This window comes from Corythoichthys intestinalis, chromosome 9, assembly GCF_030265065.1.
Source record: "Corythoichthys intestinalis isolate RoL2023-P3 chromosome 9, ASM3026506v1, whole genome shotgun sequence".
NCBI lineage: Eukaryota > Metazoa > Chordata > Actinopteri > Syngnathiformes > Syngnathidae > Corythoichthys > Corythoichthys intestinalis.
In genome coordinates, this window is record NC_080403.1 from 51,099,663 (window position 1) to 51,127,478 (window position 27,816).

General features: G+C 40.7%; 2 protein-coding genes across 3 annotated transcripts in view; both read left to right on the forward strand.

The window, feature by feature from the left end:
- The window catches only part of LOC130921299 (uncharacterized), a 209,289-nt gene extending 188,851 nt beyond the window's left edge, over window positions 1–20,438 (forward strand). The window contains exon 8 of the mRNA XM_057845008.1: window positions 20,415–20,438. The gene's annotated coding sequence lies outside the window, so the exon portion shown is untranslated. The remainder of the gene's footprint in view (window positions 1–20,414) is intronic.
- Window positions 102–27,776, forward strand: agtrap (angiotensin II receptor-associated protein). 2 transcript variants are annotated; one of them, XM_057845010.1, is made up of 5 exons: window positions 102–293; window positions 4,531–4,565; window positions 4,675–4,783; window positions 10,826–11,036; window positions 27,453–27,776. In XM_057845010.1, the coding sequence occupies exons 1-5, from the start codon at window positions 267–269 to the stop codon at window positions 27,575–27,577; spliced, it is 507 nt and encodes a 168-aa protein (XP_057700993.1). In that variant the 5' UTR covers window positions 102–266; the 3' UTR covers window positions 27,578–27,776. The 2 variants fall into 2 exon arrangements, with proteins under 2 accessions (XP_057700993.1, XP_057700994.1); XM_057845011.1 differs by lacking the exon at window positions 27,453–27,776 and adding an exon at window positions 27,084–27,440.
- Window positions 27,777–27,816: the final 40 nt, after the last annotated feature.

Below are 27,816 nucleotides of genomic sequence, written 5' to 3' on the forward strand. Positions count from 1 at the left end.
TAAAAACAAGGTTGTCTGATTGGTTATTTCGATAAAAGCGTGAAAAATCCAGTGTGGTTGACTTTCAAGGGAAGCGGAAGAGCAAGTGAGTGGGAGGTAAGGGGGCTGCGAGGGTGTGTGTGTGTCACATGGGAAACAGTCAGGGCGCCGTCACATGGTTTGTGTTTGCAAGCTGAGGCTAACCCAAAAAAAAGAAATACAGACTAAGTTTGCGTGCTGTGTTCCTCTTTTTAAACGTCAGACGGCTTGAAGCTCAGCTGCTTGTAATGGAAATTCCTGCCATCAATTTAAAGGTGAGGCTGCTTTTTAAACTCTTGTTTTGCTGTCCCGCTTTTGGCATTTGAGTCATAAGAGGTTTTGTAAACGGAGTTCTGAGTCAAGTGTTGCAACGTAATGGGGAAGCCAGCGTGACAAGAGGATGAGAAATTCTTGAACGTCACTCTTTTAACAGCTGAGTTTACTTTTAGGTGTTTTACAGCTCAAATAAATCTTGGACGATCAAAATATGTTATGTGGAAGTGCAGAAGAAGAGTAAAAGTAAGGTGAAAATCAAAAAAGTATCATCGTGTGATATTATTCTTAGAAAAAGTTTATTTTGAAATTTTGTTTTCTTAAAAATGTTGGTTTGTTTAAAGCGTGTTTATTAAAAAGGATTTTTTTTTTTTTTTTATATAGTTTTTTTTGCTAATGCTTTATTCATATTTAATATTATTTTTAATGTGGACTTTTCGCAGGCATTATTGATGTTTTTTTTTTTTTTATTATTTATCACGATTTTTTTTTTAATAGAGTGGTCGTTTGTTACTTGTAACTTATGACTCATGAGAATGCTTATTGAAAGGGATTTATTTTCATTTTTTAGTATTATTTCTTGGGATTGTTTTTAGATGGGAATTATTCATATTTGACAGCTTTGTTTAACAATTATGTGTGTATTCATGGATAATGTATATATCATTCAAATGGTTGTTTATTTTTATTCATTTAAAAATGTTTTGTTTCTATTTATATTTAGTTTTGTTTTCAATTATATATGGCGGAAAACACAAGACTGAAAAAGCGGTTTCTGCTCTTGCACCCCTCTGCAAAATAAACTATTTTAAGCCAAAAGAACTGTTGTGTTTGATAGAACAATATGTTTATATGCTGCCATAGCAGATTCATGGTGCAATAAGCCCGCAAACTATTTTTAATTTGTCCGGTTTACCCTGGAAACCCCCGTTTACAGACGTCGCGCAACCGCTTTTGTTTTGATCTAGCCATAAGAAGACGGTAAGTAATCATATTTATTATTCAAAATGTCTGTCATTTTTAGCTTAGAATCATTAATTGATGTCTAATTTTTCGTTTGGAAAAAAAAACTTTAAAAAAATATTCACCCGCATATTTTAAACTTTTAAACAAATTTCGTTACAATGAAAAAAATGGCGTCTATAAATAAGTCACGGATATGTACTTCATAACTATCGCTTAACCCTTTAATGCCAGCAATATGAAGCAATTTTTAGAGAATCCCAAAATTTAAAAAATAAGGTCCTAATGAAACCTTTATTTTCAAATTTGTAAAAAGAAAAGTCAAAATTAATATGTGTAATAAGCGCTCAGATAGCTATAACCCTTGCTAAATCTGGTTTGTTTCTCTTATGGAACCTGCAGATGCATGTGTTGACTTTCATCCATCTTTTTTTTTTTCAAAAAGAAATGTCAAAATTCTGAATTAGTCTCAAAATCATGAAATTTTAGGTGTATCAAATGATATACCGGTACATTTGGCAATATAGGGTTAATTGTATTTATTTTGTTACTGTCGCATTTTCCCTCCTGATATGTTAGATGAAAAATAATCAATCCAAACAAAGAAAATTTGAAAAAAAGAAAAAAAAAAAAAAAAAACGTTTAAAAGGGTAAATATATGAAAAAGAAACTCTCGACCACTCCTTGATGTCTGCGATTTCTGCATCGCGACCCTTGTTATATTACAATGTTCCACCCGTAAAATCCCCCCAAAATCCAGCTGTGGCCATTCACGTCTGTGTCTTGACACTCGGTGATACATGTTACATGGAGTTTTTGGATCGAAACAAGGTAAGTACGCGGTAATATCGCGTTAAAATCATGGCGTCTTTAATTCTGCTTTCGCGTGCTCTCACCTCCAGTTAGGGTTTTGCTGTTTAATTTTTTGTTTTTTTGTTTTTTTAATGCCCTCCAGTTCAAAATTTTTCTTCTCCCAGAAAATTGAGATTTTATGCTTTCCAATGATGTATCACACATGCATACAGGACACTTTTGAAAAATGGCCAAATTGGGGGGCTCAGAGCGGGACTTCAAGTCAGCTGAGTGTTTTCCGCCATATATTGGATCATTGTGATGTCAACTTAGTATTTTATTATTTGATATTTTTTATTATTTATTATTTTTATTAGTTGTTTTCTATTAGTATATGTTGTTACAATGATTAGTCATATTTTTTTAAGTATCATTTGTATACCTTTGTTTACATCTAGGTATCAGTAAAGCATTTTTAATTTAGTCTTTCCTCATATACTGTAATTGTTTTTAAATTTAATTCTATATAATGAATAAAATTCCACACATATATTTTCGGGGGTTTTTTTTCTCATGACAGGTTAATTTTTATCTGTGTTGTACAGAGCCCCTTAAGAGACATCGACAGAAATCCAATAAATTTAAGCAATCTAGTGCACACCAGAAACTATCTGGTAACCGTTTGCATTATATAGCATTTAAGCTAGCGGACTTTTCCTACGCGAGTTAGCCAATTATTGTAAACATTAGCATTATATAGCATTTGAGCTAGATGACTTCTGCTATGCAAGTTAGCCAATTGTTGTAAACATTAGCATTATACAGCATTTAGGCTAAAAACACAAAAACAAGAAAAAAAAGAGCATATAAGCTAGCTGACTTTTGCTATGCAAGTTAGCCAATTGTTGTAAACATTAGCATTATATAGCATTTAAGCTAGCTGACTTCTGCTATGGAAGTTGGCCAATTGTTGTAAATATTAGCATAGAGCATTGACGCTAGCAGACTTTAGCAATGGAAGTTAGCCAATTGTCGTAAACATTAGCATTAAAGAGCATTTAGGATGAACACAAAAAAACAAAAAAAAAAGCATATAAAGTCGCGGACTTTTGCTATGCAAGTTAGCTAATTGTTGTAAACATTTATATAGCATTTAAGCTAGCTGACTTTTGCTATGCAAGTTAGCCAATTGTTGTAAACATTAGCATTATAGAGCATTTAAGCTAAACACAAAAAACCAAGAACAAAAAAAAAACTAAAAAGAGCATATAAGCTAGCGGACTTTTGCAATGCAAGTTAGCCAATTGTTGTAAACATTAGCATTAAATAGCATTTAAGCTAGCTTACTTCTGCTATGCAAGTTAGCTTTGACAAAAAAGACCATTTAAGCTAGCAGACTGTTGCTATGCAAGTTAGCCACTTGTTGTAAACATTAGCATTGTATAGCATTTAAGCTAGCTGACTTCTGCTATGCAAGTTAGCCAATTGTTGTAAACATTAGCATAGAGCATTGAAGCTAGCTGACTTTTGCAATGCAAGTTAGCCCATTGTCGTAAACATTAACATTATAGAGCATTTAAGCGAAAAACAAAAAAACAAAAACAAAAAAAGCACATAAGCTAGCGGACTTCTGCTATGCAAGTTAGCCAATTGTTGCAAACATTAGCATTATATAGCTTTTAAGCTAACTGACTTCTGCTATGCCATTTAGTCAATTGTTATAAACATTAGCATTATAGAGCATTGAAACTAGTGGACTTTTGCAATGCAAGTTAGCCAATTGTCGTAAACATTAGCATTATAGAGCATTTAAGTTAAAAAAAAAAAAAAACGAACAAAAACAAAAAACAGCATATAAGCTAGCGGACTTATGCTATGCAAGTTAGCCAATTGTTGCAAACATTAGCATTATATAGCTTTTAAGCTAGCTGACTTATGCAATGCAAGTTAGTCAATTGTTGTAAACATTAGCATTATAGAGCATTTAAGATAAAAACAAAAAAACAAGAACAAAAAAAGAGCATATAAGCTTGCGGACTTTTGCTAAGCAGGTTGGTCAATTATTGTAAACATTAGCAGTATACAGCATTTAAGCTTTGAAAAAGAAGAAAAAACTGCATTTAAGCTAGCATACTATTGCTATGCAAGTTAGCCAATTTTTTAAAAACAAAAAAAAAATCAATATTATAGAGCATTTAAGATAAAACAAACAAAAAAAAATCCAACAGTGCAACAATTGGCTAACTAAAGCAGAAGTCCGCTAGTTCAAATGCTATGTAATGCTAATGTTTACCAGATAGTTGTGCACCAGATTGCTTAAATTTTATTTTATTTCTGTTGATGTCCCTTTAGGGGCTCCGTAGTGTAGTATTGTTGCCATATTCATTCTTTTATTATTAGTGATCAAATCCAATTTTTGTCATGATTTCCATTCATTTCAATTGCTTTGTGATCATTTCACCATCATTCCGCTGTTCTTGTCAGGCCATCGTTGTGGTGCACTGGCTGCTTACAGTTTGGTGAGTCAACACGTTTATTTTCACAAACTTGTGGAATTTCTCCCCCTGTCGACCACCAATAGGTCACCCGTACGTGGAAATGTTCACGCGTTTGTTTGCGTGTGTGCAGGGGATGCATGGCGTGGCTTCCCACCTCCTACGCCTGGGGCAACTTCAGCGTTCTAGCCGTGGGGGTTTGGGCCATCGCTCATCGGGACTCTATCGACGCTGTACTTATGGTCAGCGAAAGGCCCTTTTGTCATTTTTTCCCCAATTGACCTTTCGCAAACTCCGCCTCCTAGAGACTAATGTTAAGGGATGAAACTTTCGGATTCCCGTCATCTAATTGATTGATTTGGTGGTTTTAAAATTGACAACTGCCAGCCATAGAACTTTACGGAAGAAGACGAAAAGAATCAACATTCGGCTGACATCCAAGTTGGTGAAGGAAATGCGCCTATGGAATATCTAACTAAGACAGGAATATATTAGTATGAATACGGTTGGTTACGTTCCCAAAGCCGGAAAAACAGCTGGATTCCAAAGGATTAAGAAAGTGTCACTCCTAGCTAAGTGTCTCCAAAATAAACAAGCATACAGACGTGTTCTCTTAAGGTAAGATTAAGCTAACGCTAGAGGCTAACTAGTGAGCTTTCTTGCCTAAAATGCTCTAGTTGAGGAAAGAACATTCACAAAACTGGAAATTAAAGATGCAGTTACAGTTAACGAATATTATATTTTACTAACATGCCATCGCTATGACGTCTATAGCTTTATAAACAGAGGTGGGTAGAGTAGCCAAATTTTTTTTCACAATGTTTCAAAATGCCTGCATGGTACGAAAAATATAATAATTACCTTAAATCCTCGAACAAATCACTCCTGAGACAATCCTTCTTGGAATGTTGTACAGCTTTCGTACTTTTTCAACATAAGTCCGGCGTCGGATAGCTGCATGTGTTGACTAACTGCGAATAACTGAAGCGGACTGTAGGACGGCCCCCTCCATGAAGGCGTTGCGCAGTGGCTGACGGCTGTGACCTGTCAGTACAATTATGAAGTCTACAGCTACAAGTTACATTTAGAGCAGTACTTCTCAAATAGTGGGGGTGCGGCAAATGGGGAATGCACATGTGACCTTGGGGAACATACTTTTTTGCCATACTAGAATAAAGTGTAATTGCACATACACTCAGTGGGTGGCAGTGCAGCTCTCATTTTCAGCGTGTGCGCAATATTTTTTAACCAAACAAGAGCACACAGATAAGAGCACTGGAGATATGAAAAGCTAAGACAAGGAAATATGATGAAGCGTATGCAGCATTTGGCTTTTGGCTTTGACTGTTAGTACAGTGGGGGACAAGGAAAGACCGGTCTATTTACTTTGTCTAAAAATGTTCACAGCTGACAGCAGAAATTATTTTTTTCAGCAAAAACGTGCCGAATATTGCCAACAATCCTCCCGCTTTGTCAGTGTTACATCAGTAAACCAGCAAGCACTGTCAAATAATCATATAAGGTGGCATACCAAGTTGCTCAGTGCAAAATAACTCCACAACATAGGAAAGGAGCTGATACTGCCAGCAGCAAAAGTAAACTGTCCCTCTGTCCAATGAGACTGTCGTTTTTGTTCTATTTTTTTTTTTTTTTTTTTTTTTTCGGTCTAATTGTTTGGCATATTGTCCTTTTGAGTTAATGTTGCTAATCAATTTGAATTTATTATTATTTATTGAATTTATTAAATCGTATTTTTCAGTATCAAACAGTAAAAAAATCTTGCGTGTATTTTTACAGTATGGATACTTTTTTTCTTTATTATTAAAAAGAACATAATGTTATGCAGTTCAAACCATCGATAAAATATGCCATATTTTTCTGTAAATTATTGTTTAATTGGAAAGATAAGACACAAGATGGATACATACATTCAACATACGGTACATAAGTACTGTATTTGTTTATTATAACAATAAATCATAAATGGCATTAACATTATTAACATTCTTTTAAAGCGATCCATGGATAGAAAGACTTGTAGTTCTTAAAAGATAAATGTTAGTAAAAGTTATAGAAATTTTATATTAAAACCCCTCTTAATGTTTTCGTTTTAATTAAATTTGTAAAATTTTCAATCAAAAAATAAACTAGTAGCCCGCCATTGTTGATGTCAATAATTACACAATGCTCATGGGTGCTTAAGCCCATAAAATCAGTCGCACCCAAGCGGCAGCAGAGGGCAGCAAAACTCCAAAAAACACAAGTAACAAGTTGGCATTGCACTGTGTTGTCATTTTAATCTGTTTGAAGGGGGCATGTGCATTAATTGCATCAAATATTTTAACGTGATTATTTAAAAAATTAATTACTGCCCGTTAACGCGATAATTTTGACAGCCCTATATATTACCAAACAAGACACGCTGACATGTACGACAAGATTACAGGGAAATTTAAGAAACTTGAAGGTAGTTTAATTTCACAGCAGCAGTATTTCGCAAGAGCCTGAGAGTCGAAAGAGAACGCCACAAAGGCTAGTTGCAAGATTGTTGAAATTATTAAGGGGTATTATAATACTAAAGGGCTGTGAGATATTAATAGACCCGTTATGTGGCAAGATAACAAATATTAATAAAGTTAACAAAAAAAATAAATCACATTTATGAGCAATTATCGAAAATAGATCAAAAATTACGAATATTTCCGAAAGTATTCCGGAAACAGCCGAATGGGGTGGAGATGTCACAACAAGGAAACAAAAGGTCGAGGCAGGTGCCATCGTTGTTTATCGACGAGAGAGTTGCGTTCGTGTTTTATCAAAAAAATCGCTAAAATGTTTCAAACCTGTCATGCTATATGCTAAATAGCCATTTCTCGCAATGTAGTACCCATGAGTTCCCGAATGCAAGAAAAAGAGCTGGATTACGCAGACAATGAGTAAAGTTCGTCGTGCTAAGAGGGCTACCGGTAATTTTCCAGACCCGGCCTCCGGCACGGTTTTGTGCGGTGCGCATTTTACACCTGAAAGCTATTCGAACTATGGACAAATGAAATCAGGTTTTGCTAAGAAATTGCTGCTGAAAGCAGATGCGGTGCCCACCATACATGCGCAGCCACCTAAATGTCCTGAGATATCAAGAAAGAGGACGATGACTGGCTCTGATGAGACCACCCCACCACCCCAGGCTAAGCAAAGGAGGGAAATGGCCATCTTTTATAATAAAAAAACATATCACGCATTGGATATAGGACTGGACACATGTATAAATTATCGCTCGTAAAATATATTGAACAAGTCATCTCATCCCATTCATATTTGGGTCTGTTGGCAGAGCGAAAACCTATGATAGCACAAAAAATGATAATTATTCTATACATTACTTTATTTTGCGGTCACGGTGTATCAGCTTCACAAAAAGAAATGCAAAACAAACCATTCGGTGTTTCCCACACGATCTGTTGCCGGTGTTTCATCAGTGTGATTGCTCCCCTCAATGATCCTTTCATTTGGCTGCATTGGCTGTCGTTTGGGCTCGGATTGATAACCCAAAACATCAAAGAAAGGTTTACAACTCTCCTCGTCACCATTAGAAGAACGTTCGTTACATCGGATTCGTCGCTGCAACTAGAAACAAAATTGCCCGCCATCATCGCCGCCATTCAGTACTAAGCACTGAGCCGGTTGTTTCCTTGCTGTGACGTCACGCACACAATATATAGATTTCCAGGATCTCGGGCGCCGGTCGTTTTAGCTTGATAATCGATCCAAATTTCTATCATTTTCTTGGTGTTGCGATGTGTATAATTACACGAAGTGGCATGATATGAATCCAAAAGGCATGTGTTTATGGATAAATGATGGAATATTAGCATTTCCTCAGGTGTTGTAATTAGGAATGTCCCGATCCAGGTTTTTGCACTTCCGATCCGATACCGATATTGTTTTGCACTTCCAATCCGATACCGATACTGGTCGATACCGATACCGACCTATCTGACCATGTGTTAAAGTTTAAAGTTATTTAGCCTCCTTACTTAGTTGTCAGACTCATGTTGAAAAAGGTTTTAGTACCCTTGATAACAACTAGCCAGCTGAATTAGGTGAGTTTGAATAACACACAACAGTTGGTAACAAGAAACTGACCTGTTTATTCAGTGACAAACACAAAACATTATAAATAATAAACAGAAATGGCATAGTCAGTCAGTAAAATGTGCAAATAATATTGTAAACTGTCTTAAAAAAAGCAAAACACACCAACAACCTCAGTGGAAAATCCCACAAATCCCCCAAGCCTTTAGATGCTTTTAATGTTTCGTGCATGAGTTACAAAAATTGTATAAAAAGCCTCTCAGGTTTAAATAAATGACTATTTCAGTATCAAGTTAACATTTTAAAACAGTAAATAAAATACTCAAGTCCCTATTCTGTATCAGCAGCTTTAAACTACATTCAATTCATTTAATTTTGCGAATCAACTGTTAAAGTTGTTAAAATTGCTCCCGTTATTCCATAATTTCCCTTCTGTCTACTTTCGACATGTGAAAGTTTTAAAACTGTTTTGAAGATAGATTCAAGTCAAGATTTTGCCGATTTAGGAGTATTTTAGATAAAAAGTTAATTAGGTTCACTTGGAAGGTTCACAACAGCCTACTAGGGAAGTCTTCTGCTTTAAGATGGCGGCTGTTTACGAACGCATCAGGTTTTCAATACTTCCATGTTGCTAACGCAGTCGAGTCTGTCGTGTAGCATCTGGTTCTATATACATATGATATCTATTATCTCCAGTAAAACGACGTTAACGTAGTTTGTCGCGGCTCTCAGCAGCAGTCAGGTATTTTTGTGTTTTTTATCCAGCGGCATGAGTTGAGCTAAAGCCGTGAGTTGAGCAATGGCATTACCCGGGTCTAAGACAAGTTATGTTTACTTTCGGGACGCAATGCGGTCAGTTTCTCATTGCGTCCCGAAGACCGCACTGCGTATTAGTTCCGCTTTACTTGACATATTTCAATAATCGGAATTTGAATGTTTGTGAATCGTTCTCGAATCTTCAGCGGCCGAATCGCGTGTTGGATGGTGCGTCTTTACTCACGTGAGATAATGGCTCGTCATCCAGAATGAATTCTTCGGCAATGACTCTTGTTATTCCCTGGGCTTTGGGACTGTCGAGTGCCAGTTTGTCACGCATAGCAAAAGTTTCTGCCAGTGTTAGTTGCGTAGGACTTTTCTTTTTTGTCTTCGGTTTTCTTAACACACTCCTCATATTGTTTGTGGTGGTATTTCGCTAAATGCTTGATTAGGTTGATTGCATTAAAACTTCTTACAGCTTTACCACTACGCTTGACTTTATTGTGGCATATGTTGCTCTCTGCCTCTTCGTCCTTTAAGGTGAAATGATCCCACACAGCTGACATTTTTACCGATAAAGTCTCTCGGTAAATTGGGAGACGGTAATGTAAATGTAGTGTGTTGAAGGTGTGCCGTAAAATGCGGACCGGATTTTAGGGAAACCGAAGCAAAAACTGGAATGGATTATGTAAATCGGTGCGCTGGAAAACCCGACCGGACTTTAAAAAAAACTGGATAGGAAGTCTGGATTGGAATTTTTCCCGTGTTCCGATCCGATACCGATGTGCATTTTTTTGCCCATATCGGCGTCCGATCCGATCCAAATATTGGATCGAGACATCTCTAGTTGTAATACCCTTTAAAATAATAATAATAATAATAAAGCAAATGTGACACATAGAATGGCTTGCTAAAATTTGCTTAAATATATTGTTCTACGTAAAGGACGTCAGCCGAGGTCGGCCCCCCACATTTTTACCACACCAGATCTGGCCCCATTTGCAAAATGTTTGGACACCCCTGATCTAGAGCATGGGTGTCCAAACCTGTCCTCAAGGGCCGCTGTGGGTCCTGGTTTTTGTTCCTACCAATCGAGCAAAGACAGTTTAGCCAATGAGGTTTGTGCGAAAACAAGCAGCACCTGACTGCAATCAACTGATTACACTTGTGAGACACCAGATTGGTGAAAGGTTGTCCTCATGATGGGTTTGAACAAAAACCCGCACCCACTGCGGCCCTATGTGGAATAGTTAGAACACCATTGAGCTAGAGGATGTTGCACTTGTATTGTTCCAAAATAAATCACTTCAAACACTCCGGTATACTTCAAGCTTATCGGTTTTGCAACCGTAACTAAGAGAGGCGGAGCTTTGGCAAAAGGTCAATTGGGTTTAGATCGGGGTGAATTGTTATTTCATCTGAATCTTTTTATGCAGTTTCTCATCGGGATGGCGGTGACCATTATAACCGACATCATCCACTTTGGCATCTACTACTCGCTGAGTGAGCTGGCGTCGGAAAAGGGGCGGGACGTGTTCCGCTTCAGCGCCGGCATGGCTATCCTTAGCTTGCTGCTAAAGCCCGCCTCCTGTTTCTTCGTCTATCAGATGTACCGAGAGAGAGGTGGCGACTACAACGTCAACTTCGGTCAGTATGAAATTTCGTCTTAAACCTTCAATCCATTTGGACTGGGAGAGTCCAAATGGATTAGACGTCTATAACCGTCCATGACAGCCAATGAGTTAACTCACTCACAGCTGCGTTTGCTATAACAAACGTGATTATTTACAGTCACAAGACTGTAAATGTCGTGAAATGTCCAAGATGCGCCACGTGAAACCATTTGACGTGGTTTCACGACAAACATTGACCATCCTTGCACGCGCTGTTGGATTCAAGCGAGTGTACTGAGCCTTAGGCGTCTTCATTTTTTTTTCATTAACCGAGCAGTGATTTGTGGACTCATGAATGAGGAAGTAGAAAGACTGTATTTTCTCTTAGGGGATAAGGGTTAGTGTTTAGAATTAAGGGGAAATTGTTTAGTGGTTATACGGTACGATACGGCACAGAAATGAAGTCATCGGCAAGTACTAAGGACGTGCCGATGCTATGCAATATGTACCGTAATTTTTTAACTATAAGCCGCTACTTTTTTTCCCTAATTTTTTATCCTGCGACTATGACATGACATTATCATGGGCATGGGAATGCTTATGAAAGTCATTCTGTGTTTACATCCATTGGTAACACTTTCTAATAACTATCCGTTTTAGTAGTTAATAGATCATTAGTAAACTGTTGATAAATGATTTATTGTTGATTTGTGAAGTATTTGTTAAGAGTTTGTTAAGCATTTACTGGGTGTTCCAATATGGTTGACTCCATTCTAAATGCCCATGCTAGTTGATGGATCTTAATAAAACTATATACACTCTTTGTTGAAGGTCATAAGTTTTATTGGTTAAATATACAAAGAAAAGTACAATTATTTGTTGGTTCAATGGCAGATTTTTATAAATGTGCAACATGAGCGCTGCTTGCAAAATGCCTTATCAAAATGCCTTTTCTTTTGAAGTGAACGGCATTTCTTAACCTGAAAAGATAGAAATGCCAAACGTTACACACAAAAACTTGAAACGTTTCTACACAAACTGTGTTTCAAGTTATGAACACCCTGTAAATGTTTAAAAAAATGTAAACAAATACTTCACAAATCAACAATAAAACATTTATCAACAGTTTACTAATGATCTATTAAGTAGTAAAACAGATAGTTATTATAAAATTTTACCCATCCATTCAAAAGGGAGATAATTAATAGAATAGAATAAAAATAGAATAGAATGCCTTTATTGTCATTACACAAAGTGTTACGAAATTCAAAGCTGCCCTATAGAGTGCACACATACTTACGCATAAAATGGACTAATACTATATACAATCTCCAATATGCAAAATTTTTAAAAAAGTATATATATATATATATATTTACACACCACAAGATAGCAAAGCTACCATTGTAATTTTCCCAGAAATTTCATTTTCTGGTTATCATTAGGGTTAGGCATCGAGCATCAATGGGATCGGGGCCTAACACTCCAGTTCTCCCGGAATTTTTTACTTTGATTCCAAGTTTCGAATGCCCTGACCGTCAACCGGAAAAAATTCGCTGCCGAACACCATGAAAGAAGAAGCCACATGAAGACTAGCTCCGTTATGAGCAGATCAAATGAAGCGGCTAATTTAGCCAGTGTTGTCAGTAACGCGGTAGTTAGTAATCTGATTACTTTTTTCAGTAACGAGTAATCTAACGCGTTCATTTTTCTACACCAGTAATCTGATTAGTTTCCTTAGTGTCTCTGCGTTACTATTTTTTCATTGCCTCATAAGGGATGTAAAACGAAGATTATTGTAGTCATGTACGAAGAGCATTTTGAATAGAAAATACTAAAATAAAAGGTTCCTGGTACGTGTTTCCATGACAACCTCTTAGCTATTTCCTGTTTTGGTCTCGTGTCACATGTGTTGTGGGACTGAGGCGGGTGGACATTCGCGCCGAGTGTTGAGACGTTGCGAGGGAATGTTGATCTGTGGATATCCATGAATGAATGTGAGTATTTTTCCTTCATTCTGGAGGGTATCAGCAAAAGGTTGGACTTCCTACATGCGTGGCCGTTTTGTAGCTTTGCTGTAGCAACGACAGGCAGTCATCGCTCCAAGTTGGCGAGCTTTGTTTACATCATATGCACATTTATGCCGTGAGGTGATGTGTTCCTTTAGCATCTGTGGGATGTGTTCTAAGTCCAATTGAGTGTAAAGTGCTTAGTTGCCGCCATGTTTTGTGGCCAAATTGACAGCATTTGTGTTGAGAGGAGTACTTCCAGGTTGTGGACGCGCATCCGCGCCCGCCACCACCTTTGCAATTTTGTATAGTCAGTTTGCATTGTTTTACATTGGCACTGATATGCTGTTAACCATAACCCGAAATTCAGAAGTTTTGACATTATGCTTAATCTTAGAGTTAGCGGGGTTTAATTGGTCGGTGTAGTTGATTTCAACAAATTCCAAGCAGTTTGTCAGATATTTGTTAGTTTCAGGGCTCCGGAGTGGCTAAGCTAGCGCGAAATTCTGATATTCCCCTTTAAATTCAATCATCGGAAAGTCAATTACATGTGATGACATTTTTCTGTTGTCATTCTAATGTTGAGGCGGCAAAGGGAGAAAAATGGGTAAAAAGTAACTGACAGATTACTTTTAAGGTAACTTAGATACTTTGATAATGAAGTAATCAGTAATGTAACTAGATTACTTTTTTGAGGCGTAATCAGTAATCAGTAATTAAATTACTTTTTCAAGTAATCTGTGACAACACTGAATTTAGCTTAGCACAAAAAAACGTGTTGCTTCGCTTTTAAATGACAAGTAACAGAATAAACGCACCGAAATATCAGGCCCACTATTTAAACGTGCAAGCTTACAGATTTTATTTCATCAACGGTCCCCAACGATGTGTAGTGAGAGGAAGTGTGTCGCGACTGTACACCTCAAGGATTCTTTTCCAACTAAAGTCATAAGTTCTTTTTGCCTGCTGCTTCCAGTAAGTCACCACTAGGGGAAGCTAAGCGCAAATAGCAAAACCAGAGAAAAACTGTAGAGTCCGAAGTTACAATAGTGACATCTTGTGGATGGATGAACAATATATCAGTTTAGAAAGAAATCAAACTTGTCAGCCATTAACTAACTTGTAGAAATACTTACCTAAAACAAATGATGCAATACAATAAAGGCCTGCAGCATAAGACACTCTAAAACATAGGCAAAAGAATATGTGTAAATTAGTACTGTCAAATTTATCACGTTAACGGGCAGTAATGAATTTTTTAAATTAATCAAGTTAAAATATTTGACGCAATTAACGCAGGCACGGAATGACCCATTCATGCGTTGCCTCAAACAGTTTACAATGACGCTGTTTTAACACATTGAAAGCGAAACGGCAGAATCCGAGTGGACACAGCCATTCATTGGACCGCGCCTTTTATTGGTTTAAGCTTTGGCAACTCTTTTGCAATAAATATATGTATTGTGGCAAATGACGTGGGAAAGAATGACAGGAGACGATCTTTTTCTTAACACGCTTAATTGAACACAACGCTGAACATACTGCATATCATTTGCAGCCACCACTGACAGTCATGGTTGCCCAACTTCTCATCATGCATTTGAGCGGAACAGTTAAGTCGCGACAGTAGCATTTAGTGAAAGCACAATACAAATAACATCCCTATTGCTCAAAAAAAATAATGTTCACAAAAAGAAAACTGGCATTCCCAATCAAAATAGCTATGCAAAATACACATAAAACTTACTAAGACTTTGCCTTGGCTGGATCTCGAATTAATTTGAAACTCACCAATGACACCTTGTGGTGTATTTCAGTCACTACCTTACGTAGTTAAAGACACTGTGGAAGAACGGCATGGAGCCCATGTGATGTCCCGCTCGGCAACGTCAACAATGGCGAGCTATTAGTTTATTTTTTGATTAAAAATTTTACAAATTTTATTTAAAACGAAAACATTGAGAGGGGTTTTAGTATAAAATTACTATAACTTGTACCCAAATTGATCTTTTAAGAAGCACAAGTCTTTCTATCCGTGGAGCATGGATCATTTTAATAAGAAGAATGTTAATAATTAGGGTTGTTCTGATCATGTTTTTTTGCTCCCGATCCGATCCCGATCGTTTTAGTTTGAGTATCTGCCGATCCCGATATTTCCCGATCCGATTGCTTTTTTTTTGCTCCCAATTCAATTCCAATCATTCCCGATCATTTTTCCCGATCATACACATTTTGACAATGCATTAAGGAAAAAATGAACAAAACTCGGACGAATATATACATTCAACATACAGTACATAAGTACTGTAATTGTTTATTATGACAATAAATCCTCAAGATGGCATTTACATTATTAACATTCTGTCTGTGTGAGGGATCCACGGATAGACAGACTTGTAATTCTTAAAGGACAAATGTGACTTTGTATATTGTGACTAAATATTGCCATCTAGTGTATTTGTTGAGCTTTCAGTAAATGATACTGTAGCCATGCCCAAATGCATGATGGGAAGTGGAACCATGACTGTGCGTAGTGCTACCAATTGATATATGTTCTCTGCATTGGGAAATAACATAAGGTGTTAAGAAAAAGATCAATTACTACCTTGCTTCCCCACATTGCGTCCCACGATATTTCTAACCGTAGGGAGAGGGATTGTAAGGCTTTAGCCAATCAAAAAAAGGCTCCAAAGGCTTCCAACTTTCACTCTACTCATTTTACGCTGCCTTTTAGCTTTCTATATAGGTAAAACGGCGCCATTACAGATTGAGCGCGACAATGCGTGAGTGGGTCGTGCAGCGCATGCATTATTTGCGTTCAATATTTTAACGTGATACTTTTTTTTTTTTTTAATTAATTACCGCCGTTATCGGGATAAATTTGATAACCCTACCTTAAGCCAAAACTAAAGACTCTGGATGAGTGTAACATATTATGTCTGTAACGTTAAATACAATTAGAAAACGATTTAATTAAAAAATATATATATATTAAAAAAAGGCATGTCCGATATTTTTTTTGCCGATTCCGATACTTTATAAATGACGTGATCGGACCCAATCGATCAGGACATCTCTATTAATAATGTAATGCCATCTTGTGGATTTATTGTTATAATAAACAAATACAGTACTTATGTACATTATGTTGAATGTTTATGTCCGTCTTGTGTCTTATCTTTCCATTCCAACAATAATTAACAGGAAAATATGGCATATTTTAGAGATGCTTTGAATTGCGATTAATTACGATTAATTAATTTTTAAGCTGTGATCAACTCGATTAAAAATTTCTATTGTTTGACAGCCCTGGTGTAAATGTTTTCTTTGTGAGCTTCTGAAAAATAAACACCAATGTGAAAGTACACTCATGTGGAAAGTCATCATATTCAAGTTTAAAGACTGATATTTATATACAAGTTAAAAATAGCCCTGTGAGAAATACATAGCAAAGTTAATTGAAAGTTAATATAATTTAAAAAATAATCGAGACGTTAAGAAATTATTTTGCAATTTTTTTTTTGCCCTGCCTATGAAAAGAATCGTAATCAAGAATCGTTTGCGACCGGATAATCGAGAAGTTAAGAGTTTTTTTTTAAACTATGCAAATTTTTTGGGGACCTGCCTATGAAAAGAATCGTAATCAAGAATCGTTTGGAACCGGAATCGAAACATGGAATCGGAACCGTTCAAATTCAAATGATGCCCAACCCTAGCTATTATATAGTGCAGACATGTCCAAATTCCGGCCCGGGGGCCAAATGTGGCCCGTGGTCAAATTTCATCCGGCGCCCAGCCTCTGTCATAAATTCAGTAAGGTCTGGCCCGCACACAGACTTAATTAATTGGTCAGCAGCATATGAAGTAGCTTACACACTAAATGCTGCTCCTCATTTACCTACTAAAAGGCAGCAGCACTCTAACCAACATTTCCTCGTGCGACCCTTTACTTCCAATTTTCTAAAATGGCAATAATCAACAAAAAAAAAAGAAAGTTGACTGCATTGGCCGACGCTTCAAGGATAGGTGGAAATTGGACTATTTCTTCACTAAAATACGCAACAACTGTGTCTGCCTTATTTGTAAAGAGACAGTTGCTGTTTTTAAATAGTTCAATGTGAGGCGATATTACTAGGGCTGTCAAACGATTAAAATTTCTAATCGAGTTAATTACAGCTTAAAAATTAATTTATCGTAATTAATCGCAATTCAAACCGTCTACAGTGGGGAGAACAAGTATTTGATACACAGTCAATGGGAAAACCCATTGGCAGTGTATCAAATACTTGTTCTCCCCACTGTATATGCCATATCTTTCTGTAAATTATTGTTGGAATGGAAAGATAAGACACAAGATGGATACATACATTCAACATACGGTACATAAGTACTGTATTTGTTTATTATAACAATAAATCAACAAGATAATATTAACATTAATAACATTCTTTTAAAGCGATCCATGGATAGAAAGACCAGTAGTTCTTCAAAGATAAATGTTAGTACAAGTTATAGAAATTTTATATTAAAACCCCTCCTAATGTTTTCGTTTTAATAAAATTTGTAAAATTTTCAATCAAAAAATAAACTAGTAGCCTGCCATTGTTGATGTCAATAATTTCACAATGCTCATGGGTGCTTAAGGCCATACAATCAGTCGCACCCAAGCGCCAGCAGAGGACAGCAAAACTCCAAAAAACACAAGTAACAAGTTGGCATTGCACTGTGTTGTCTTATTAATCTGTTCAAGGGGGGCATGTGCATTAATTGCGTCAAATATTTTAATGTGATTAATTTAAAAAATTAATTACCGTCCGTTAACGCGATAATTTTGACAGCCCTAGATATGACCAAACAAGACACGCTGACATGTACGACAAGATAACAGGGAAATTTAAGCAACTTGAAGCTAGTTTAATTTCACAGCAGCAGTATTTCGCAAGAGCCTGAGAGTCGAAAGAGAACGCCTTAAAGGCTAGTTGCAAGATTGTTGAAATTATTTAAAAAAATAATAATAACAAATGTGACACACAGAATGGCTTGCTAAAATTTGCTTAAATATATTGTTATACGTAAAAGACGTCAGCCGAGGTCGGCCCCCCACATTTTTACCACACCAAATCTGGCCCCATTTGCAAAAAGTCTGGACACCCCTGATATAGTGCTATGTTGTGTGCGTGCTGGTCGTGAAAACAGAGTCGGCTGTTAAGTTATTAATCAAGAATTTGAAGGTTTTACAGTTGGACTATTGTGTTCAAGCTCTACAAATTTAGCAGTTTTCTCCAATTTTATAGGGAAAACAGAGCTGGAAAAGCAACAAACGATTCAAGCCGATGTGATATTTCTTTATATTTATGTGGTGTTGCCTGATTGAGTTGAATGTTGATGCTCCAGAACGGCACACTCGCGCTGATTATTAGCGCCGGAGCGACTGATGTGTCTTTTAATTGCCGCCTGAATGCCATCATTAGTATTTAGGAGGAGTTCCCCACGGGCGGCTGCTTCATCACGCTTTACTAACTATCACGACAACACTTTAATTTGATGACATGCTTACGAGTTTGGTGGCAAGAGTGGCACGGATTTTTACCTCGTTGGTCGCCATTGATGTCGATGGATGTCGGATCCATGGCAGACAAAATCCATTGATATTTATAATAAGTCTAACTTATATGATTTAGATTTAATATGTATTAACATTTCTTAACATAAGTCAATTATACATTCATGATTTTTTTTCTTAAATATAAATGTCACATTTTCATTCCAAATTACTTACGCACACAATCGTGAATATTATTTAAATATTGATGGCAAAGTTGAAAAAATACATATTTATTTTAATGAATAATTTTATATAAGAAAAATGTGTTTCATGACATCAGGATTTAATTGTAAATCATGATTTTTCTTTATAATTGAATCAAAAGTTTTAGATAAAAAAAGAGTTTTCGCTATGAGAATATTGAAAATCATTTTTTATTTATATTTTCTACTAAACAAAAGTGGACTGTATTCAAAGGCATCACAATTGCATTCAAAATATTTATTTTTCGATATGTATGGGGGAAAAATATCTATTTGAAATGCACAACTGCTTGTTATTACTTTATTATATTTTTATATTCGTCATAATTGGTTGTTGGTCATTATTATTAGCATAATCATTTCTTATGATATTTGTGGAAATTAAACATTTTTTGACATATGACACAACAATCCGATTATATTTATCTGTAATTATATTTGCATGTATTTATACACATGTACAGTAAATATTTAATATGTATATAGTATAGTATAGTATAGTATAGTATAGTATAGTATAGTATAGTATAGTATAGTATAGTATAGTATAGTATAGTATAGTATAGTATAGCATAGACTACAGAAGTTACTTTTTTCCTTCATTTTGAATCCCATGGCCTATAGTCCAGTACGGCTTATTTGCTTATTTGGGTTAATAGGCAACACATGCCTCCTAGCATGCATTGCAGCGCTACAGATGTAAATAACAATCGAAATTCATGTTCTGTGCTAATTATTTATTCAGTTACTGTTCTAGTTGTTTCATCAATTGCTTGCTATGGTATTTGGTAACACTTTATTTGACAGTGGTGTAATAAGACTGTCATAAAACGGTCATATTTATAATATGACACAATCATGGGCATTACTGAATGCTTATGACAGATGTCGTTAAGTGTCATTCGGCAAATGTTGCTAACTCCATTTATATGCAGTTTGGATCTTTTACATCCATTTAAAAGTGAGATAATTTGCCAGATAACACTCAATGACATCTCTTATAAGCATACATCAATGCTGATGACAGTGTCATGTCATAGTTATGATTGTCTAATGACAGTCCTATGGTGCCACTGTCAAATAAAGTGTTACCAAATACCATAACTGTCAATTAATGAAACAACTGGAAGAGTAACTGAAGAAATAATTAGCACAGAATATGGAATTTTAATTGCAATTAACATCTTTAGCATTGCAATGCATGCTAGGAGGCATGTTGAATGACAACTGTGTCGACAGCAGGTGGCAGCAGAAGTTGTCTCCCCCAATGGAACCCCAAATGAAGCTTCTTGAAGCAATAAAGCTTTGCTGCCAATTGGTTCAAAGCTTCATGATGGTTCATTTGGTCTTATGACAGTCATATGATGCCGCTGTCAAATAAAGAGTTACCGGTTAATGTCTTTTGGTGTGAATATCCCACAATAAAGTGAGGACAGCTGTGGCTTATAGTCCAGTGTGGCTTATCTAGGAAGAAATGCCGTTTTCGTGTCAAATTTAGTGGGTGGCGGCTTATAATCATATATCGCCTTATCGTGCGAAAATTACCATATATATATATATATACATATATATATACTCACCGGCCACTTTATTAGGTACACCATGCTAGTAACGGGTTGCACCCCCTTTTGCCTTCAGAACTGTTAAGGATCGCGGAAGTGGTGGGGGATCCCAACGCAGACAACAGGGAACGTGAGTGGGGAGATGACAAGTTTATTGAACACACGATGATTACTCAGACGGAAGGAGGAGTTGTTGCAAGTTGAAGCCAACGTGAGATGTCGGCGGCTGTCGGCTTGAGCGGGTCAGAAGATAAGCTGAGGTATCCGACGAGGGGCGCGCTGATCAGGTCCTGGAAGCGAGACAAAGAGGTCATGAGCCGAGAGTCAAAATCAATGTGTACAATAGGGGTGCGGGATACAACTGACTGAGAAGAAAGACAAGTTGATCTGGCGACGTGGTGGTGCGTCCGCTGGGCTTTTAAAGCTGGCTGATTGTAACTGCTCACAGCTGCGGCCACTCCACCCGTCTGACCTGTAATTAGGAAGGAGGGGCAGAGGCCCTAACAGGACCCCCCCTCCCACGGGCGCCACCTGGCGACCGACGGAGAGCATCGGGATGGGCGCGGTGGAAATCCCGGATGAGGGCCCGAGACAGCACCCACCGGGACGGGACCCAGGAGCGTTCCTCAGGACCATAGCCCTCCCAGTCCACGAGGTACTGAAGCCCCCTGCCGCGGCGGCGGACGTCCAACAGCCGCCTCACTTGGTACGCAGGGCCCCCATCGACCGACAGAGGAGGAGGAGGGGGCGGAACAGGGGGGGACAAAGGACACGAGGAAACAGGTTTGACCTGGGAGACGTGGAATGTGGGATGGACGCGGAAATGCCGAGGGAGCCTGAGACGTACGGCTGCCGGGTTCACCACCTTAACAATCTCATATGGGCCCACAAAACGGGGGGTGAGTTTAGCTGTACCCGACTTCACCGGTAGAGACTTTGACGCGAGCCAAACCTTCTGGCCCACAGTGTAGACTGGCGCTGCTGTGCGGCGACGGTTAGACTGGGTGCAGGAATCCTGTGAGGCACGTAGAAGTGCAGTGCGAGCCGTGTTCCAGACCTGGGAGCACCGGTTGACATGAGCCTGGACCGAGGGCACGGCGATGTCCTGTTCCTGTGTGGGGAACAACGGGGGCTGGTAGCCAAGGGAGCAGAGGAACGGGGACATACCGGATGAGGCGTTCGGAAGGGAGTTGTGAGCGTACTCAATCCATGGCAAATGGTCGCTCCAGGAGGCAGGATCGGCCTGCGTGGTGCATCGGAGGGCAGCTTCTAGTTGTTGGTTGGTGCGCTCGCACTGTCCATTTGACTGTGGGTGATAACCGGAGGAAAGACTCACCTCAATGCCCAATGCTGAGCAAAAGGCCTTCCACACCTGGGAGGTGAACTGCGGTCCCCGGTCTGAAACTATATCTGCTGGAATGCCATGCAGACGGAGGATGTTTTGTGTGAGGAGGTCAGCAGTCTCTGAGGCGGTAGGAAGCTTGCGGAGAGGAATGAAGTGGGCTGCTTTGGAAAACCTGTCTACCACTGTGAGGATTACCGTGTTGCCTTTGGACGACGGGAGACCGGTTACAAAGTCCAGGGCGATGTGCGACCAAGGGCGGCTCGGGATGGGTAATGGGCGTAGGAGTCCAGCGCTGGGTCTGGTTGTCGTCTTGCTACGGGCGCAGACAGTGCATGCAAGGACGAACGCTCGGGTGTCCGTTGCCATGGTGGGCCACCAAAACCGCTGGCGTAGCACCGCCAGTGTTCTCCTAATGCCAGGATGACAAAACAAGCGTGAAGAATGCGCCCAGTCCAGTACCTGTGAACGAAGGTCTGGAGGCACAAAGAGGTTTGGCTGGTCCCCCTCACGAGGGTCTGGGTGTGCTCCGTGCGCTTCTTTAACTTTAGCCTCGATTTCCCACTCGACCGAGGCGAGGAAGCAGGTTGGCGGGAGGATAGTCGGAGGTTCTTCTTGGGACTGGTTCTTTTGGAATTGCCGGGACAGGGCGTCTGGTTTTGTGTTCTTGGAACCTGGAATATAGGACAAGGTGAAATTGAACCGGGAAAAATACAAGGCCCACCGTGCTTGACGTGGGTTGAGGCGTTTGGCGGATTTTAGGTACTCTAGGTTTTTATGATCAGTGAGTACGACAAACGGTAATGATGCCCCCTCCAGGTGATGGCGCCATTCCTCCAGGGCCAGCTTCACCGCAAGGAGTTCCCTATCGCCAATGGTGTAATTACGTTCGGCGGGAGACAGCCTACGGGAGAAAAAGGCGCAAGGATGCACCTTGCCGTCGGCCCCGCGCTGGGACAGCACAGCACCAACTCCTACCTCAGAGGCATCCACTTCCACTATGAATTGAAGTGCTGGGTCAGGATTGGCTAACACAGGAGCTGAGGTGAAACGGGTCTTGAGTTCATGAAAAGCCATACTGGCAGAGTGAGACCAGCGGAATGGTGTGGCTGTGGAAGTGAGGGCAGTGAGAGGAGCAGCAATCCGACTGTAGTTACGAATGAACCGACGGTAGTAATTTGCAAAGCCCAAGAAGCGCTGGAGCTGTTTACGGTCTGTGGGAAGAGGCCAATCCTGAACCGCTGAGACCTTAGCTGGGTCCATGCGTAACTGGCCTTTGCCGATTATGTAGCCGAGAAAGGTGGTTTCGGGGACGTGGAATTCGCATTTTTCTGCCTTTACGAAGAGTTTATTCTCGAGTAGACGCTGGAGCACCTGGCGGACATGACGCTCGTGATCGAGTTGGGTGTTAGAGTAGACCAGGATGTCATCTAGGTAGACTACCACAAACTGATTGATCATGTCACCGAGAACATCATTCACAAGGTTCTGGAAGATCGCGGGGGCGTTAGTGAGACCAAATGGCATGACTAGGTATTCGTAGTGACCTAGGGGTGTGTTAAACGCAGTCTTCCACTCATCCCCCTCTCGAATGCGGACAAGATGGTAGGCGCTGCGGAGATCGAGTTTGGAGAATACAGTGGCCCCCTGGAGGGGGGTAAAGGCGGAATCGAGGAGCGGTAGAGGATATTTATTCTTTACAGTGATATCGTTCAGGGATCGGTAATCGATGCAGGGACGTAAGCCGCCATCTTTTTTCGGCACGAAGAAGAACCCCGCACCCACCGGAGAAGAGGACGGCCGTATAACTCCCGTTGCCAGGGATTCCTTGATGTACTGTTCCATCGCCTCCCTCTCAGGTTGAGAGATGGAAAACAGGCGCCCCCTGGGGAGGGCTGCTCCTGGTAGGAGGTCGATAGCGCAGTCGTATGGGCGGTGTGGAGGGAGCGAAGCTGCGTGCTCCTTACTGAAGACCTGTCCGAGATCATGGTAACACTCGGGTACCGCGGAGAGGTCCGGTTGTTCAACTTTCCAGACAGGGCAGGACGGCGTCAGGGAGGATTTGAGACAGTGTGCATGGCAATACGGGCTCCAGGCGGTTATTTTGGGGTGGGACCAGTCAATGGACGGATTGTGTCTCTTCAACCACGGCAGCCCAAGGACGAGGGGGGTTCGAGGGCTCTTGAAAATGAGGAAAGAGCTCACCTCCTGGTGATTACCTGATGTGAGGAGGTTGATGGCTTCCGTCTGATGAGTCACCTGGAACAGGACTCGGCCGTCCAAAGCGGTGGTATGTAAAGGAGCCGAGAGAAGGTGTGTCACAAGCCCCAATTGATGGACCAGTTCCCCATCGATGAAGTTCTCATCTGAGCCACAGTCCACCAAGGCGGTGACTGTGCGTGACTGGCTCTTCCAGGAGAGGGTAGCTGAGAGTTGAAGTCGGCGAGAGGGAATATTATTCATATGGCTCATGAGTCGCCCCTCGACTACTGGTGAGTCAGTTGGTCTTTCCGGGCGTATTGGGCAATCGCGAAGGAAATGTCCCCCAGTTCCACAGTAGATGCATAATCTGCTATTGAATCTTCGCTGACGTTCTCCAGGTGTTAGTCTGGTTCGGCCCAGTTGCATGGGCTCCGGGTTGTCAGCAGGAGGTGCGCCTGCGCGCACACACGCAGTGCTGGGTGCCTGGCCGAGAGGCGGAAACGGCTGAGGGGAAGAGACACGGGCGTGAGGAGGCTCCCGACGCTGTCGCTGGCGTTCCCGAATCCGATTGTCCAATTTGATCGACAGCTCGATCAAACGATCCAGCGAGAGGGAATCATCTTGTGTGGCCAGTTCGTCTTTGAGAGACTCGCTGAGAGCACGCGTAAACACTTCCTGTAGAGCCTGGTCATTAAAACAGCTTTCAGCCGCCAGTGTTCGGAATTCAATGGCAAACTCGGCGACGCTCCGGGCTCCCTGGCGTACCGACATGAGTCGCTTAGCAGCTTCCTTGCCACGAACGGGGTGGTCGAAAACTTTCTTCATTTCCTCGGTGAACTCGACGTAGGAATTACACACGGGGGAATCCTGCTCCCAGACAGAGGAAGCCCATTCCAAAGCTACACCACGAAGGCAGCCTATCAGATAGGCTATTCTCGCCTTTTCATCCCGGTAAGTAGACGGCTGTTGTTCAAATACCAAGCTACATTGCACGAGAAATGCCCGGCAGGTTCCGAGGTCGCCGCTATAGGGAGCCGGGGCGGGAACGAAAGGCTCGCGGAGATCGGCTGTGGCGGGAGGAAAGTTTGACAGGCGTGTGCGTGGTTCGACCGGGCGATCCGGTTGAGGGAGCGGCGTAAGCCGTGCCTGCACTGTTTGGAGTGTGTGCCCGATATTCGTTACCATTTCGTAGAGGTGCTGGATGGCTTGATGGTGTCCGTCCAGCCATGCGGGCGGGAAGCTGGCGTTGTCTGCGGGATCCATTTGGCCAGATCAAACTGTTAAGGATCGCGGAAGTGGTGGGGGATCCCAACGCAGACAACAGGGAACGTGAGTGGGGAGATGACAAGTTTATTGAACACACGATGATTACTCAGACGGAAGGAGGAGTTGTTGCAAGTTGAAGCCAACGTGAGATGTCGGCGGCTGTCGGCTTGAGCGGGTCAGAAGATAAGCTGAGGTATCCGACGAGGGGCGCGCTGATCAGGTCCTGGAAGCGAGACAAAGAGGTCATGAGCCGAGAGTCAAAATCAATGTGTACAATAGGGGTGCGGGATACAACTGACTGAGAAGAAAGACAAGTTGATCTGGCGACGTGGTGGTGCGTCCGCTGGGCTTTTAAAGCTGGCTGATTGTAACTGCTCACAGCTGCGGCCACTCCACCCGTCTGACCTGTAATTAGGAAGGAGGGGCAGAGGCCCTAACAAGAACTGCCTCAATTCTTCATGGCATAGATTCAACAAGGTGCTGGAAGCATTCCTCAGAGAGTTTGGTCCATATTGACATGATGGCATCACACAGTTGGTGCAGATTTGTCGGCTGCATATCCATGATGCGAATCTCCCGTTCCACCACATCCCAAAGATGCTCTATTGGATTGAGATCTGGTGACTGAGGAGGCCATTTGAGTACAGTGAACTCATTGTCATGTTCAAGAAACCAGTCTGAGATGATTCCAGCTTTATGACATGGCGCATTATCCTGCTGAAAGTAACCATCAGATATTGGGTACATTGTGGTCATAAAGGGATGGACATGGTCAGCAACAATACTCAGGTCGGTTGTGGCGTTCCAACGATGCTCAATTGTTACCCAGGGGCCCAAGGAGTTCCAAGAAAGTATTCCCCACACCATTACACCACCACCAGCCTGAACCGTTGATACAAGACAGGATGGATCCATGGTTTCATGTTGTTGACGCCAAGTTCTGACCCTACCATCCGAATGTCGCAGCAGAAATCGAGACTCATCAGACCAGGCAACGTTTTTCCAATCTTCTATTGTCCAATTTCGATGAGCTTGTGAAAATTGTAGCCTCAGTTTCCTGTTCTTAGCTGAAAGGAGTGGCACCCGGCGGGGTCTTCTGCTGCTGTAGCCCATCTGCCTCAAAGTTCGACGTACTGTGCATTCAGAGATGCTCTTCTGCCTACCTTGGTTGTAATGGGTGGTTATTTGAGTCACTGTTGCCTTTCTATCAGCTCGAACCAGTCTGGCCATTCTCCTCTGACCTCTGGCATCAACAAGGCATTTCTGCCCACTGAACTGCCGCTCACTGGATATTTTTTCTTTTTCGGACAATTCTCTGTAAACCCTAGAGATGGTTGTGTGTGAAAAGCCCAGTAGATAAGCAGTTTCTGAAATACTCAGACCAGCCCTTCTGGCACCAACAACCATGCCACGTTCAAAATCACTCAAATCACCTTTCTTCCCCATACTGATGCTCGGTTTAAACTGCAGGAGATTGTCTTAAACCATGACTACATGCCTAAATGCGTTGCCGCCATGTGATTGGCTGATTAGAAATTAAGTGTTAACGAGCAGTTGGACAGGTGTACCTAATAAAGTGGCCGGTGAGTGTGTATATAAATATATGTATGTATATATATATATATATATGTGTGTGTGTGTGTGTGTGTGTGTGCAAAGTATATAATGTGTGTGTGTGATTGTGCTCGTTAAAAACTGCATGCTTTTTTTATACTTCAAAAAATGCATGTGTAATACAAATAAATGTTGCATGGATGTGGACCCTGCTTAAAGGTTTTATTTTAAAAGATTTCCCTAACTTCCTCTCTTGCATGCCACGTTGCCCCGCCCCCTTGTCTCATCTCTCCGTTGTCTCCTCCCCCTCCCTCCCTCTTTTACCTTTGACCTCTCAGACTTCGAGACCTCCATTGACAGTCGCTGTACCACGGACAGTGCTGACAGTGCCTTTATCGGCCGCCGCTATTGACCCCTCCCCCTCTACTCTCTCTGCCAATCACCTCGCTTCCATCCCCCCTGCACAGGAAGTGAGCTCACCACCAGGAAAGGACAAGAAAACCGCTTTTATTTTCTCTTTTTTCGTTTGCATGTGTATTTATAAGTGTGTATGTTGCAGTTTTGTACATGTTGGAATAAATGTGACAAATGTATCGTCTACATGTCATGATTTAAAATAGAGTTTACTCATTGGCTGCCATTGACGTCCAATTCATTTGGACTGAGACATGATGAGCCAATGTGGTTAGCGTGTATTTGCCTCGTAGGTTTTCCCTCCATGACCCGGAATCGAGAAGCGTACCAGTCCATTGACCCTCAACAGGACGCGTCCACCAGCGCCGCCAACCCGTTCAACCAAGCACAGGACGCCAAAGCGGTGCGAGCGTACTGATATCGTCCAGCACACCTGCTGAAGCTAAACGGTGTTATTGTTTTTAAGGTGTTTTCATAGGAAGATTAATTAGCTGTGTCCTATTGTTGCTAGTTAACTAATGTTTACAACAAATGCACTCATTTGACAGTTGTTTTGTTTTTGTTTTGTTTTTTTGGCACGCGAAATGGTAATAAAACCGTAACATCCCTGCAATAAAATGTCCGTTTTTAATGTATGTTTGTTTTAATCTCATTTGT

Excerpts from the sequence above, each read along its gene's own strand:
- agtrap (XM_057845010.1), top strand. The coding sequence starts at position 267 with ATGGAAATTCCTGCCATCAATTTAAAG. Across the intron at positions 4,566-4,674 it reads CACTGGCTGCTTACAGTTTG|GGGATGCATGGCGTGGCTTC; the intron begins GTGAGTCAACAC and ends GCGTGTGTGCAG. Across the intron at positions 11,037-27,452 it reads CGACTACAACGTCAACTTCG|GTTTTCCCTCCATGACCCGG; the intron begins GTCAGTATGAAA and ends TTTGCCTCGTAG.